The 16,569-nt window shown below is 47.0% G+C and overlaps 1 protein-coding gene across 9 annotated transcripts in view; it reads left to right on the forward strand.

The window, feature by feature from the left end:
* CAMTA1 (calmodulin binding transcription activator 1) overlaps positions 1-16,569 on the forward strand; it is a 241,944-nt gene that overhangs the window by 120,503 nt on the left and 104,872 nt on the right. For all 9 annotated transcript variants that reach the window (XM_038159679.1, XM_038159680.1, XM_038159684.1 and 6 more), the window contains one exon: positions 9,417-9,488. In XM_038159679.1, the coding sequence (XP_038015607.1) occupies positions 9,417-9,488 (72 nt within the window). The remainder of the gene's footprint in view (positions 1-9,416; positions 9,489-16,569) is intronic.

Raw genomic sequence — 16,569 nt, forward strand, 5'->3', positions numbered from 1 at the left:
GCAAGTGGAGTAAAGAGGGCAGGACCCAGAACCTGAGCCCTTTGCAGTGTAGGATGTCTGCAGATAGCTCCAAGGATGATTTTGCCCAAGGGAGGCTGCCAAAAAAAGATCCCAGCAAAGGCTTCTTGTCCATTCCAGCACAAAATTAATTCCAAGATAAAACTGCATGTATAATTTATAGCTCCCAAAAGTTCTCTTAGATATTTATATATTTCCTACGAGTTGGATTTGTTAGATTGTCCTTATTTGCCTGTGTCAGACAGACAGTGAACATGTCAGACAAATGTCCCTCACATGATCTGCTCATGCCCTGCATGCCCTGTTCCAGATGTGGCCTGTTTCTATTGCGTGTCTGCAGAAATACCATCTCAGCCTGCATTTCCCCAGGGCACTGTCACATTTTGTCTGGTTCCCCCATGCAGTGATGGTCTTTTTTCTTTCCCAAAAAGAGAATCAGATAATAACCAGGTTTCCCCCTTGGGTGCAGTCTGCCCACGATGGCCATGGTGGAGCCAGCTGGGCTGGAGATGTGGTGCTGCTCTTGACACAGCCTTTCTTACCTTCGTCAAGTTTACACAAAGACCAGCTCAGTAATCCTTCTTTAGTGCAAAGTTTCCCCAGATACAAAGGTATTTTGACCCCATCCTGTCTTCATTAGCCTCTGCCTGATCCGTTCAGTCTCAGCCCCCCAGCAGCTGAGGCAACCAACACAGACATTAATGGTTCATGCAGCTTTGTATCTGATTTTCCATGATGTTGTAGGAGACATGATTAAAGCCTTCAAGTAAAGGTGCAGCTAAATCCTTCTTATAGCCCACCCCATTACTTTTTTGTTCTCCTATTAGGATTTTAGGCATTTCTTTGACATTTTTATTGCCAGATTAGGAGGAGAACGCTTGACTTGTTTGCAGTGTTCTCATTATATTGTCTTTCTAACATTTCTAGAAGAGAATAAATATAAAATACTTCTGTGTATTGTGTCATATTTCAGTGTGACATTAATATGCTCCATGATTTTCCAGCTCACAGTTCTCACCGTGTGGTGACAGTCAGGAAGCTCTTACACAGGGTGGCATGGGGTGGCAGTTGATGGTGTTCAGGGACCCAGGTAATGCCTGTCCCGTGGGTTTTGTATCCCCCTGGAGAACCACCTGGGCAGCGTTGGTTTAGAACATGGGCCTGTGGAGTCAGAGCAGTCTCTTGTCCCACTTTTCCTCCTAATAATTGCTCACTCACATCAGGGATGTTGGGAAGGCTCTTCCCTTACCTGAGAGTATGGGAGCCTGGCTGTCATGTGGAGCATGTGTCACCCAGAATAAGAGCCTGAACGAGAGATGCAGGACTCCAGGCAGCTCTTTAAAATGCAGTTTATTGTGTCCAAGATGTTACAGCAGTCCAGGATTGTAGGTGACAGAGCCTGTGCCTACAGCTGTCAGCTCCAGCTGCAGACAAACCTGAAGACCCTTTAATTTTGTTACAGTGAATTATATACTTTTCTTTGCTGAGCATTTTAATACAGCAGAACCAAGCTATACCTTAACTTTCACCTATAGCCTATCATAACTGCTATAATTACCATATTCATGTTACTGTTCTCCAGTCACTAAAAGTTAGTACATTACAGTTGGAGCTAGAACTTATTTTTCAGTTTTCTTGCAGTGGAAAATTCTGAGATCCTTTTTCTACTTGCAACATTGGCAGACTTTTTGCTTGTGCTTTCTGCTTGGTAAAAACATCTTGTTTGGGGTGGGTTTATCCTTTGCTCTAAGCCATAAAAACACCTTCTAACTAACACACCCTTTGCCTTCTTAGTTATCCAGTAAGACTGGCTCAGCAGTTCTTTTCTTCTATATCAAAACTTGCTTCCATCTCTATTTCAGTCTCAAAAATCTTTCTGCCAAGCATACATATCTGTGAGACTTTCTTGTCAAACTTTCATCCTTCCCAACAACCTAGATCTGCTCTCAGTGATCCCTTGGACACAAGTGTCATCAGATATCTGCTCTCAGTGATGCCTTGCACACAAGTGTCATCAGATATCTGCTCTCAGTGATCCCTTGCACACAAGTGTCATCAGATATCTGCTCTCAGTGATCCCTTGCACACAAGTGTCATCAGATATCTGTTCTCAGTGATCCCTTGCACACAAGTGTCATCAGATATCTGCTCTCAGTGATGCCTTGGACACAAGTGTCATCAGATATCTGTTCTCAGTGATCCCTTGCACACAAGTGTCATCAGATATCTGCTCTCAGTGATGCCTTGCACACAGGTGTCATCAGATGCTCTGTCCACAGAGCTCATGCTGCCCTGTTTGTACCCAGCTCCAAATGGGTCACCTGCCTCTGAGGTGAGTCCCTTTGAGTTTAGGTAGTGGAGGTGAATGTGGGAATCCTTGCCAGTGAGAATTCCCATATCCTGCACTCCTGGTTGAGCACAGCCTGCTTGGAGCTGTGTTACAGGGTTTTTGGGGTTTATCGTGTCATTCACAGTGACACTACAGGTAGTGCTCACACTGTGTGGCCTCTGTCCTACAAATCAGTGATTTCTGCTCAGCCTGGCTCCTACCCCTCACCTGAAACACCTCCCACGTTTCCAGAAAACCCTGGGGATTATTTTGGAGTATTCAGGCTGGTGACACAGGCAGGCTGTGAGAGTCCTTGAGGTACAGGAAGGCGATGGGCAGGACTAATGGGGAGTGGGATGCTGCAGGATGCCCAGGTGTGTTATCCTCATCATCTCCCTGCAGGGGGTTTTATGACTGACAGTTTTTGGGTTCAGTTTGAGCAACATGGGTAGCAGGGAGTGAGGTGAGTAGTAGGAAGCCTTTAATGTCAGATGAGGAGGTGGATATTTCATTACTAATTGGCTATGACTGCTGGCCCTAAGAAAATGTTGAGCTCTTGGAAAGCTTGTAATCCCGTCAAGGATCCAGTGCACATTCCTGGCTCGAGCTGCTCATGAGGGAAAGTGATGATGTTTCCCTCCTACATCTCACAACTTTGCCCCTATCCAGGCAGCATCCTCCAGTACGCTTTTCACCCAGACCAGGGTGATTAAGCACTTAAATTGATTAATCAAATTTCTTGTGATGAGAACTACTGTCATTCATTAATCTGAATGGGATTATAAATAAGAGCTGGCAGAGAAGGGAGACAAACATGTTGACAGATAGACCTGCTGCTTTGAATACAAATCACACCACTGCATCTGGAGGGTCTAAGCTCATGGCAGCCTCAGGATAGAGCTTCCCTAAAGGTAAAATTAGGCTAAGATTAAAGTATCCCTGTATTAATAAAGAAATATGCATTTATGAAGAGGCAGGCGCTGCAGTGGGGGTGTGGGGATGCATACCAATGATCCTGCAGTGGGCCAGGCAATGGGTGTTGCTGCCTGTGGAAGCATCAGTCCGCATGTACACCGATTTCTGTCGTTAAGCCAATGTCATTAGAGGATTCATTTCTAACAGCGAGAAACTTAAAAAACCTTGCAATCATTGCAGAGACTTCAGAACCCCACAAAAGGAAAACAGGGTTTGAAAAAGAACCCATTAAACATTTAAATATTTCATTAAATATTGAACATTTCAAAAATTGCTTTCTAACGAGTCCCGAGGTAAACAGAACAATATTTGTTAACAAAAGCCACGGAAGTGACGAGGTCCTGCAATGCACAGGCTGTGTAACCTCTCCTCCCTTGATCAGCCATCACAGGAGAGCCCTGGGCTCAAGTCCAGGAACTGTTACCTGGGTATGGCTGCCAGTGGCATCGAGGGCATGTGGGGGGTTTGAAACGTGTCAGGAGAAGAACTGACAGGATTAAACCCAAAATGCCTGCACAGCAGGCAGTGCCCAGGGCTGCGCAGAGCTGTGCTGTGATGCCACAGCTGAAAAGTGAAGGGTCGGGTTCTCTGGGTTTTGCAGCTGCCTAGAAATGTTAAGAATGTTTTTGGGATCTGCTGTCAGTACCAGGCACTCCTTGCCCAACCTGGCAAACTGGAAGCAATTGCTTAAGTTCTGTTGACATCGATAAAAGGCGAACCTTGCCAGCAGCGTGTCTCAGCCCAGGCTGAGATCTGAGCACGTGGTTTTGTGCTTTGCTGAATCAAAGTTACTATTTATGAACGTCAGAGGAAAATCCAAACCTGTCTAATATCTGTGTTTCTCCAAGATGATGAGTGAGAAAACACGGTTAGCAGCGTTTTGGTTTTGATTTGCAGCAGTAATGGGAAATTTTGGATGCATTCCTATATTATGACACTCCTTAAGTCAAAATAAGAGCTCTGGCGGCAGCCTTCTGGCCCTGGGGATTCCCCAGGGTTCAGATGGTTTCCCCTCCCTGTCTGCTGTTTTAAAAAGCTGAATTGGGGCCAATCTGCATAGAGGAATGTTGAGAATCTCCTGTCGCCTCTGTGAAAAATGCCAATCACTTGTTTTTAAAATTTTAAAAGTAATAAAATGGTTATAAAAATAGTAATATAATTAGAGTAATAAAAATTTGGACAATTTGGATTAGGACAATAGGAGACAATAAAAACAAAGAGTTATGGATGGTCCAGGTACCTCTTTCTGGGTAAAATAAGCCTGAAAAAGGACCCACGTTAACAGAGGATTAACCCTTCAAAGCAACAGCCTGTTGCACATTCATACAGCTCATCCATGATGCATCAATTCCATTCAAACAAAGGATTCTGTCTGCTCAGTGCCAGCTTCTTCCTCTGAATCCTGACAGCGTCTTCAGGGCTGAGCAAGGTGGGAAGAAGTTAGTTTCTTCTGATAAGGGAGCAATGAATTCTCTTTCTCTGAAAGATTAGCTGCTATCTTGGTGCGAGTCCTCTTTTGAAAAAAAAATATCTTACATAGCATAGTTTCTATTTTAACATGATGTTATAACCTAAAACTATATTTAACACACTAGTTAAGAAAATTAATACAGCATAACATGGATTTGGAATGTGGCTGTGGCTTCAGCATCCCTGTCCTGAAGGAAGGACTGTCTGTTGCAGGACACCCCAGTCTCAGCAGGCGATCACTTCAGGTCTGTTTGATGAGAGAGGTGACACAAATTTGAGGGGTTTCCCCAGTGGTTGCTAATTCAGTGGCCAAGAAACCCAGTTTTCAGCTGCCTCACTTTTCTAGCTGGATTCTGCCCTCTCGAAGGGTCAGCAGAGATTTTTGTGGGTGCTGGTTACAGAAACCACAGATGGACAATCGTTCCTACACATAAAACAAATATATCACTACAAAAAGTTGACAAATTCCTCCAGCCATCCAATTTGTGTGAAATCCAGAGAATTGGTTTCAGGAAGATTGGATTGTGTCTCTGCTGGGATATGGAAATGTTGGTGAAAAGAATGTCATAGCAGTGGTAGTTGTAAGAACAGATCATGGAGACGTCTGTGATAAAATCACAGAATGATTCTATATATCCTGATGGGTTCTACAGAATCATGAAGGATTCTATACATCAACAGAGGTTGCTGCATTGAAGGGTGCTCACCTGAGCTCTTCCAGGCAGCTTTTCCAGTTTCCCTTGCTGTGAATCCATCCAGATGTGCTGCTGCATGGCTGCTGCTCCCTCTTGGTGTGTGCTGGTTACAGCAGGCAAGGGTGAGAGCAGAGCATGCTTGGGCTCAGATGCAGCCTCTGCTTCAGGAGAACCTGCCGTCAGGATGATGAGAGGAACGAAGCCACCGCCTCTCTTGGCTTTCCATGGAGCTTTGATCCATGGCAGCAGTGCTGCTACTGCCAGCAGCGTGCTGCTCCCGGATGGAAGTTGGTGAGGAAGCTCTGGAATGGTCAGTAATTACAGAGGGAGATCCCAGCAGCACAGGGATGTACCAGGGAGCTGATCAGCTGCTGGGCTGAGCACGTGTTGCCCAATCCCTCCACGGAGCCAGGAGCAGAGGGCATGGTGCTCTTCCCCCAGTAACCTGCACAGATCCTGCTCCTGGTGTCCAAAGGCTGCTGGGCTGTTGAAAACTGAAGCCTTACCACCAGAAAATTACTCAAGTATATTTTAATAATGTACAGCCATAGGTCTTACGTGATTTGTTCTCTAAAGATTGATTTAGCTTCTTATTAAGGGAATTGGGAATTCAGTGTGAAAATCTGAACAAAATCTAGGCGGTTTTTAGGGTTTTTAAAATATCCACTAGTGTAACTCACCAGGGAGAAGAATTTCAAAGCCTGTCCAACCCTATCTTGAATTTTTGATTCTCCTGCTTTCTTATTTCCATTCCCAAGGTATGCTTGTTAAGAAAGAACACCTCAGCATTATTGTATTATTTTTAAATAAGCCACAATCACTTTAAGGAGCTCAGGATAAAAAAAATCCACTAATAATTTGATTTTATATTCTTCCCCCCCTCCTCCAGTTTTCAGAAGTTTGGTAATGCCAAATGTGCACTGCATACAAATGGCAGGGCGGGCAGCTGTAATTGCACACTCTCCCCTGCAACCCAGAGCAGGCCTTTCCTCTTTAATTACCCCTGGAATTGTAAAGGGATGAGCTGCAGCAGAGCTGCCAGACCCTCAGCAGCAGCGTGGGGCTGCTCAGAAGGTGCCTGGAGCTGGTTCCTGGGGCAGGTGTGGGGGTCTCATCCCGGGGAGCTGCACGGGAGGGATCCCCCAGGGTGGCAGGACACAGTCTGTGCTCAGGGCACCCTTGGCCACACACACAGGGTCATCTCCAGGGACAAGGACACGCTCCCTGATGGGTGATGGGAGCACAGGCCACCACCATGGGCACCCAGGAGTGGGTCACAGCACCCCCAGTGCTGGGTGTCCCTCGGCTGGTGCTGCTCAGGGCTCCTCTGGGACCAGGCTGGTGCCAGCCCCTGCCGTGTTCTCCACGCAGCAGTCAATGAGCTGCTGAGGTGCTCTTCCTCCTCAGACTGCTCCAAAATGCCTTCTCTCTTCTCCTGGAGATTTTGTAAACTTAAAAGAGAATCATGAAAAAAAATGTTCTCCTCTGTCCAGCCCATTAATTCAGCGTGCTCAGGACAGAATTAACCTTGGCAAGCCTCGCAGAGGAGAGAGTCGTTCTAACCTTAAAAATCTGCTGATTAAAGCTGGTTTCTGGAATTCGATTTCACTTAATGCATTGGCTGAGTGCCCAGCCTGGCATTAACATCTCCACAGACACACAGGCCTCTGCAGCTTTTACCTTCCCACTAAAAAATAATTTAAAAAAAATAAAAGAAAACATAGCTAATGAAACCCCCTTTGCTTGTTTTGAGCAAGAATTCACTTTAAACACTGCTTTAGCTAAAGGTATTACTTCTGCCCTGCTTGTGTGTCTGCTCTGGCTGGGCAGGGTGGTAATTCCACTCTCCTCATTAGGTGCAGAGGTTTTGAGCTGGCTGGTTGCTCAGCAGCCCTGGGCCATTCTGGAGCCAAAGGCAGGGGTCAGCAGATCCAAGTGTAGGAATATCCCACACCCACCTCCCCACAGCCCCCACGTGCTGAGCTGCAGATTTTGTGTCACCCACAGAGCTTAACCCATTAATCTTGAAAATCCTCCAAAACAATGACACACAGATTTCCTAGGTTTCTATTTATACCCTCAACTTTTTCTTATGCATTTTTACTCAAAAATTAATGTAGTTTTTATTGCTGTCATCACTCATTTTGCCTGCACTCCACGTGCTGGGCTCCCAGGGTCTGTTTCACCCCTGCAGTGATTCTCTGCTGCTGTGGTACCTCTCTGTCCCTGCTGTCTCTTCAAGGCCAGGAGCTTGCTCAGTGTGTGGGTCTCCTTCATCCCAGCTGCCCGGGTTAGGACATCCAGCCTCAAAACATCTATACAGCCATGGGGAAAAAAAAAAAATAAAAGAAAAATTTAAGAAAAAATCCCTTCTGCGTTCTGTGTGCTTTTTTGAATTCTGTGAGCTGTTGGGATTTTTTTAATGGTTTGCTGAAATGTTGAGAACCAGTTCCATGAAGGTGGGAGGCTTTTGTGTGATTCATTATTGACAGCTCTAGAATTATCTGTGAGACAGCTCTGGAGAGGGAGGGCAGCTCTCCTGCCTGCTGTGCACCACGAGCTGCACAGAGCCCAGCCTTGGGTTTTTTGTTTTAATCAGGGCAAAGTTTCGATCGACTCCACAGCAAACTGGGGTGGGAAGCAAGGCAGGGGGTGCTGGAATAGATTGATCCATGTCTCACACGGTGGTCCCTGGCTGCTGTGGAGGCTGCTCCAGTGGCTCCAGAGCAGCTTTCCCATCCTCACTGGGAAGCAGGTTGGACTGGGAGATGCTGCACCTCTCCAGCTGCTCTCTGGAGTGGAGGGACCAGCCCTGAGTCAGCAGAACTGAGCACTGCAGACCTTTCCACGCAGCCCCCAGTGCCACGTGCAGGAGTCACTGTCAGGGCAGCTGTTCCCCAGCCCTCGGGAGGGATTTAAATGTTAAGCTTTCCTTTGGATTATTTTCTGCAGGGCTTTTTTCCTCCTCTGTTTTTCCTCCCTGCATTTCAGTGTGTAGAATGTACCCTTGACACATTTTAAAAACATTATTAATCTTTGTCATTTGTGTTTTAAAAATAACTCGGTGATAGCAGCCAGTCCTTAAATCCTGTTTAATTCAGGCTGACCTTGTGAGCAGTGATCCTGGGGAGGGGGGACTGCTGCAGCCTCCCCTGTGCTCACTGAGTGCTCATGGCCAGCACCAGGAGCACCCCTTGTGCTCGGGATCTTTGCAACTAAAACCAGTTCTGTGGGTTTGGCTTGGCACTGGGCTTGGTTTCCAACCAAAAAGTCCAAACATACTGGAAATGTGGGGGTTTTTTCCTACAGAAAGAACTCCTTGGCCTTGCTGATATCAGTTAATCAGAGAATCAGAATTCATTAAAAAAAACCCAAAAACCACAAAAACCCCAACAAAACAAGAAAAAAAAATAGAAAGAAAGAAAAGAAGAAAAAACCCGAACTATATTTTGGCATTTTGCTGTCTAAAATATCTGACAGCAATTTTTTCAGTTTACAAACACAACATTTTCAGTTGAAATACCCAGGAGATAAACCATGGAAAAAGAGATGAACGTGTTGTATTTGCCAAAAAATAAAAATACGGTGGAGCAAAGATTCAAAGGCAGCCCCCAGACCTACCCTGTCTGTTTTGTGGTGCTGAGCACCAGGGAGCCCCTGCTGGCTCTGGCCCAGGGCGGGCACCCTTGGGTGGGGGCAGCATGGCAGGGACTGTGAGGGAGGGGTTTCTGTGACCTGTAGCAAAGCTTACAGTGCTTACAGCAGGGTGCCACAGTGCTGTGCTGTGAAATGTGCTGAAAACCAGCCCCAGACCAAGGGCAGAACAATGTCCTCCGTTTGTGGGTCACTCTGCTGCCCCGTCCCCAGCACGGCCTGTCGGGATGGTTCCTCCACTAACCTGACTGCTTTCTCTCTTTTTGTGTCCCCAGTGCCTGTATGGCTGCTATGTCCATTCCTCCATCATCCCCACGTTTCACAGAAGGTGCTACTGGCTTCTGCAGGTAGGATGACAATGAGTTCTCTCTCTGGGGTCACCTGGCCAAGCTGCTGCAGCCACGTTCAGCTGCTGCCAGGGGGATCAGCATCCTGTTTACTGTCTGGGGGATTTTGTTTGTCTGGAAGGGAATTGGGTCTTCTTGGTTGTATGTCTCTGTTTGGAGGGATTATGTATTTTCTCTAGCAATATGGAGCTGATGCCAGCTCATATGTTCTCTAAACATGGAGTTGGCTCAAGTGAGACTTTCTGGAGGTTTCTGGTTGTGTTGTTCCATCCTGAAGCAAGGCAGGAGCCAGAGAAGTGAATGCTGCACAGGCATACCATGGTGTGGGCGAGAGAGCAGCCCTGGGATGTGCTTGACTTTGAGGAGAACCCTGGGGCTGTGTTTGAGTTTGGGGTGAACCTTGGAGCTGGCCCTGCAGTGGATCTGCTTTCCTCCAGTGAGATATTTACTCTCCAGGGAGTATTTGAAGTCACTCAATGATTTTTCTTCTGGCTGTTGTAGGAACAGCAAAGTCCCAGGAGGAGTCAAGCCAAATTTTCCTCTTATTTTCACAGGGTTTGGGCAGCTCCCCTGGGGCTGTGGGGGTGTGTGAAGGATCTCATGTGGGGATTGGCCCAGGGGATGTTTGCTGACCCCACCTTTGAGGAGCTGTTCACATTCTTGACTGGTTACTATGGTACAAAGTGGAAGTAATTTGTTTTCTTTCATTATGAAATGGCACTTGACACATACTGTAAAAATATTGTTTTAAAGATTAAACTCCCATGGTCCTGAAAACAAACAAGTCTGAGGAAAGTGACATCTGTTTCTAGAAGCACATGGAAAAGAATTCCTGTTTCTCCCTGGTTTTGCAATTGCACTTCCATATTAACAAAGAAGGCACTGCTGCTGCCACTGGGGCAGGACAGACCCCTCACAACCCACAGAGGCTGGTGTCCACACCATGGACATACTCAAAGGAAACATGCGCCAGATGTCCCCCTCCTCTGTGATATCTGTGTGTTCTCAGCTCTGTTTGCATCTGTGGCATAAAAATGCTGTGTGCGAGGAAAGAGGAGCTGCTTGGCTGCAGTGGTGGGAGCAGCTCTGCACCTCTCAGAGGAGAATTGTGGCTCCTCTGGAAGCACAGCGTGACTGCATCGATCCTGTTCTCTCACCGGCCTGGCTGTGCCTGTCCTTCTCGAGAGCTCCTGGCCCCATAGGTCACCTCTCTTCTCTTCATTTCTGAGCTTTGTATCGCTTTCTCTCGTTGTGATGTGCTCCCTGGAAGTGCTGCTGGCCCTGGCTGCTGTGGCACTCAGCCAGCATCTCCCTGCTGGGTTGCACTGCAGCACTGTAGGATCTCTGAGCTGTTCCCCCGGCTCTGGCTCTTCACGTTCACAGGATGTGCATCAATGTTTAGTCATTTTCTTTGCTCTGGTAATCACTTTCTGTCAAGAGGATGGGAAGTACATTTCTTAGAAGCCTATTTATAAAATGTGCTGCAGGACATCTCACTGTGGCTGTGGTAGACTGGTATTCCTCAACAAGGACATGCTGTGCCTTGGCTGTGGGAGGAAGAGGGGTCTGTGATTCATGGCAGCATCTCCAGGCACAAACGGGCATCCTTCAGTCATGCGCTCAAGGTTATGCAGCCAGCAGAAAGGAGCTGGCCAAGAATAGATGACACTTCCCTATCTCTGCACACTGCTTGTGTTCAGCTCCATGGTGAATTCAGGAGCAGGGACACCAGAGAGACAGAAGGTGTTTTGTGCCTCTCCTTCAGAAGCTTTCACTTCAACAGCACTGGGAAATGAGTTTGATATTCAAAAATAGGTATAGCCAGGGCAACGTGTAATGTGTTTAGCTTTATAGTTCACTGAGGCACATGGGGGACTTTCCCTTTTTTTGGGGAGATATTCAGCACCTTGCTGGTACTCTCTCTGTGCAGTGTCTGGTCAATGAGGAGTAAATACAATTAGTCTGCGATGCCATCTATGTTTTATGGGATGATCTTCCTCCAAATCCTGCTGTCAGGTTAGATATCGATTAAAAATCCCCACACAAATGTTTTTGATCTTTTCTGCCTCACATTTTCAGTGTAAAGGCCAGGACTCAGACCAGCTACAGGGACTCACAGCCTTTCTCATGCATTTACACGGCGCCGTAGCCATTAATTATATGGCGATGTCCAATTTCTTACTTAAACAACTTTGTGTTGTCATTTATGATTGACATGATGTGCCTGCTCCCTGCAGACTGGTCAGAGGGATGAGAAATGAGAACCAATCATCTGGAACTGCATGATTCAGTTTTCTGGGTCTCTGCTGGAAGTTCTCAGGCTGTTGGCAGAGACCGTGGTGCTGGCAGCTGTGGCTGGGGTCTGCTGCACGGGGCCTCCCCCTCCTCTCTCTTCTGAAGGGGTTTCACATTTTTGAGACATTTCAAGCTTTCTTGATGATGGATTTTAAGTGCTGCCTTACCCCAAAGACCTTTAATATTTGTAATAGGTGCTGTAATTGCCAAGCCAGCATTGACACGTTCTGCTGGACATGGTCCCCACTGGGCACTGGCAGCCTCTTGCATGGATGCTCTCTTGGCCACTCACTCTTGGGCCTGAATGAAGAAAGCATGCTCAAAGTGGTGGTTTCCTACATTTGGTTCTCATATTTTTCTTTTGATTATCTGATCTCTAGAAATGTGAGATCATGCTGAGTGACACAGGCAGAGAAGAAGATTGGGATGAGGACACGGGTGGCCTCTTCACTGGTTGCTGGGGATACCTCAGTAGGACTTCAGTTTTTTATTGTTTTACATTATCTGTTTGCTTCTGAGAAGATGCAGAGCCCTGGCTGTCCACAGTTCACCGAGTGTGGAGCAGAGCTGTGAAATGTTTTCTGAGATGTGGGTGGTGGCAGAGCCCTGCAGAGGCTGTGGCACAGCTGTGACTCTGAGTGCATTGGTTTGTCACCAGCAGGACCCAGGCTGCCCACGTTAGACCTTCAGCATACTACCAGATTTCGTGTCAATGGAAAAAGAAGAAGAAAACCCCTTGTTTGTACTTGTACTGACTAATGGAGGGAAAATGTGGATTCTCAGACATGGATGATTTTCAAACATTGGCACAGCTGAGCAGGGAGATGCAGCGTTCCCTTCTGTGTGTTGGAAATTGGCACCCCAGGAACTGAAAATTATTCTGGCTGCCAGCTTTCCGGGCAGGCTGCTGCTTGCCAGGGTTACAGAGGCAGGCTTTGCCTTCACCCGTGGACTGTGAGGGGCCCCTTGCTCACTCCCACTCCTGTGCTGCACAGCTGCAGATGCTGAGCTGTTGGCTGCTCACTGTGTTCCTCCTGTAGCAGGTACTGATGTCTCCTTCAGTGCTGCTGTTCAGGTGCTGTGGGGATGGGAGGGAATACATGTTTTAAAATATGTATTGTTATGTTGTAACTGCCCTTTTTCTTAATTAAGAAGTACATAAAGTGTGCTATAGGATCATGCTCAAAACTTGTAAATTTAGACCTCTTGACCAGTCAAACAAATGAAGACTAACAAGCCTTGGGGAGAGGTGGCAGAGAGAGTTTCACATTGCACATGCGTGAAGTGCTCGCTGAATAATTCAGAAGTGGTGCAGAAGAGTCAGTGGCCCTGTTCTGGCAGGTGAGCCAAGGAAGCAGAGTGGGCTGCAGGCTGAGCCAGGCAGGCACAGGGACACACCAGAGCTCCACAGAGCCCTGTTGTAAATCCAGTGTTTGCTGTAATTGCTGAAATGTGATAATCCAGTTCTCTGGGAGCCTGGGGGAAAACTGCATTTCATCTTTATTGCTCACACACTCACAGGATGCTCCCAGCAGCCATGGAAGTCATGGAATGCTTTTCTGTAGGGTAGGAAAAGGCAGGAGAAAGTCAGGGAAATCAGCAGTCATGCCAGGTATAACATCCAGGCAGGATGTCTGCCACAGAAGGAGCAAGTGGGAGATGCTGAGGGGGCACTGGTGGTGGGCAGTAATTGGGTAGTGGTCTTTAATTACTGTTCCTGTGGTTCTGTGTGCACCAGCTGTGCCTTGCAGAGGATGTGTAAGCACTGATTGAATGTCAGAGGCTTTTGCAATATTCTCTCTTCCCTCTGTTTTTTTCCTGCATTCTTCCTTCTGATCCACTTGAATATTCAGCAGTTTGTTACTATGAGTGTCTGCACTGATGCTTGATGCCCCCTGAGTGTGTTCCCTTCCTAAAATACATCTTGTCTGAAAGCTGTGGGCAAAAAATATCAAGACCCAAAACTCATTTAAAATGTTCTACATGACATCTGTCACTGTCCTGCATAAACTTAGTGTTTGTTCTGTATTTTTTTTGCCATGGTTTTCCATTATGCCCTAAACAAGAGGAAGCCCTTCCCATTTATTTTTGATAGCACCCTGTCAGAGCAGCATTTCCCTCTCTGATCACTTGTGCTGTGCTGTGTCAGCAGCATCTCCTGCCTCCCTGGCTGGAGCAGCGACAGACAGCTTGAGGATTTGGGGCTTTTTCAACATAAATTGGAAGCACTACAATCTCATAAAATTTCTCAAGACTTTTGCTTAGTAATGGGTTTTTATTTTTCATTTGGGTGAAATAAAAGTGGCTGGGCAATAAAGCACAGAGAATGCTGTGCTGCACATGGGCACTTAGCTGGGTCCTGTGTGTTGGGGGTGGGCTGTGAGCGAGGCCTCGGCACAAGGAGCCCGTGCATTTTTGCTGAAGGGATTATAAACTGTTGCTGCTATGCTGGCACCTGTTCCCAAAGTGTGTTTTGGCCTGTGTGATGAAATTAAGTGGTATGGAAGTACAGCAGAGCATGGTCTGTGGTACTGAACTACCTCCAGTGTGGCTGCACATCATGTTTGGGATACAGGTGGGTGTTCACAGAGCAGACCTGTGGTTCCTGTTCCCCGTGCCCTGTGTGCCTGTGGAGCTGTGCTGGAGAGGAGGCTGTGTGTGGGGAGAACAAACAGCAGTTCCAGGTGAGCAGAATGGTGCTCTGTGTTGGTTTAGCTCTGAGCTGCAGCAGCAGAGGGGCTTTTGGTACCAGAGGTTGGCAGGATGCAGCCGTCAGTCCTCTTGTGTTATCACTTGGCTTCACGATGCACAAGCGTTTTCAGAGGATGAGGAAGTTGTGGATACCCTTTTCATGCTTCCTTAACATGCCTTTGGCTTGATCTCTCTGAAAGATGCTCTCTTCTTTCCCTCCTTTCATCTTCTCAGCAGCTCTTCTGAAGGCACCGTGCTCGTTGCTGTGTCCCTGCTGCTGCAGTCACTGGAACAGCCACGTCTCAAGATTTCCCATCATGTTTTTCAGGCTTCATTAAAGATCTGAAATACTCATGGAATTGGTGGAGCTGTGCAAAAATTATTGCTCAGTCCAACTGAAATTCCAAGGGTTTTGTGAACTCTTTTGTAATAATTGTCCAGTTTAATTATTTTGATTTTTCTTTTATTTTTTTTTTGGTCACATGCCCAACATACTGACTCCTGAAAGTGAATTTCAGGGAAACTGTATAAGAGAAGTAAAGAGTCTTGTGCATCCTGCTCTCAACCACCCTGTGGAGTGTCACAGAGAGCACAGCTTGTGTGCTACTGGAGGAAGGACAAACCCTGGGGCTCTGTCTGTTGGGACAGCCACCTGCATTTGCAGCCATCCTCTCACGCAAGATGGTGAAAATAAATGAAGGTGTTGCTTCCATGAGAAACATTTTCCGTGTAGACAGAAATCTACAGTAGATAGCATCGAGCTGTGGCTTGGGCTGGACTGTGCCTGGATCTGCCTGGATCCCTGAGAACCAGACACTCTGCAGGGTGGGTGAAGTGGGGCTGCGAGAGCAGCAGCACAAACCCTCTGCTGATGTTCCAGTGAAGGGGAGGCAAAGAGGATTACAAATGAACTGGTGTGTCAAAGGCTGGAAATGTTTTAGCAGGAGTGCTTTATCTTTTGTAATGTTTTTATAAATTATTTATTAACACACTTGCTGCATTTTCCTGAGAAATTGGGTGGAAGAGCAGAATGTATAGACGGCAGACTATATTCCAGAAGAAAGACGCCTGTGATTAAAAAACAATTTCCAAGCCTTTCAAACACATAACTTTATTTTAGACAAGCAGGCTTCTATTTTTGTACTGCTCTCCACCATTTTAAAGAAAATCCCGGATTCGTTCCCTAGATATATGAGGAGACTGACGTTAATGCGAGCAAACTAAAAAGCAGTCAGAGTGCTTTAGTTGTTGCTTAAATAATCTGTTGTCATTTATAGAAGGGATGCATTTCCCAAACTGCTGGGGGATGTGCCTGGGTTGCTGATCGAGAGAAATTCTGGCAAGGGCGACAGAGAAAAGGCCAAAATGTGAACAACTCCCACAGAAAGGGAGAACAGCTTTGGTGCTTTCAGCTGTTGGTGGAAATAATGCCCCATTGGCCCTGGATGCTTGACCCAGGGGAGGGAGAGCACTGGTGGAAATAATGCCCCATTGGCCCTGGATGCTTGACCCAGGGGAGGGAAAGCATTGGCTCTGTCCTTCCTTGGGGCTGCAGCCCTCTCCTGCACCATAGCATGGCTGGGGAGCAGCCACAGAGTGCCTGCTTGTTCCTCACCCGGCAGCTCAGCGTGAACAGGAGCCCCTGCCTTACCTAAAATGAGTTTTGCCCCTGTGGCTGCAAAGGGACCCAACAGCAGGGGTGGGTCAGGGGCTCTGTGAGAAGCCTGCTGTGAGTGGGGAACATCAGCATCTCAGCAGGGACACCAAGAAGTGACACCACTGGAAGCAGGATTACCTTTTTTTCAGCTCCCACCCCTGTGTTCTGCTGGGAAGACCCCACAGAGTGGGACTGTCATCCCTGTGATTGTGCTCTGGTTCAGGCCAGTGGTGCTGTCACCGAGACATCCTCGCAGCAGGGATCGCAGCCATGCGGCAGCACAGCCCAGCTGGAAATGAAATCAAACCACAGGCTCCAAGACACTTATTAATATGCTCTGTATACTGAGGATTAGGCTTTTGGTGACACTTAAATTGAATTCTAATGCTATTTTGAAATATATAATACGCTGAATTTACTTCACCTCAGGTTTGAGTT

Source organism: Motacilla alba, chromosome 21 (assembly GCF_015832195.1).
Source record: "Motacilla alba alba isolate MOTALB_02 chromosome 21, Motacilla_alba_V1.0_pri, whole genome shotgun sequence".
In the NCBI taxonomy this organism is placed as follows: Eukaryota; Metazoa; Chordata; class Aves; order Passeriformes; family Motacillidae; genus Motacilla; species Motacilla alba.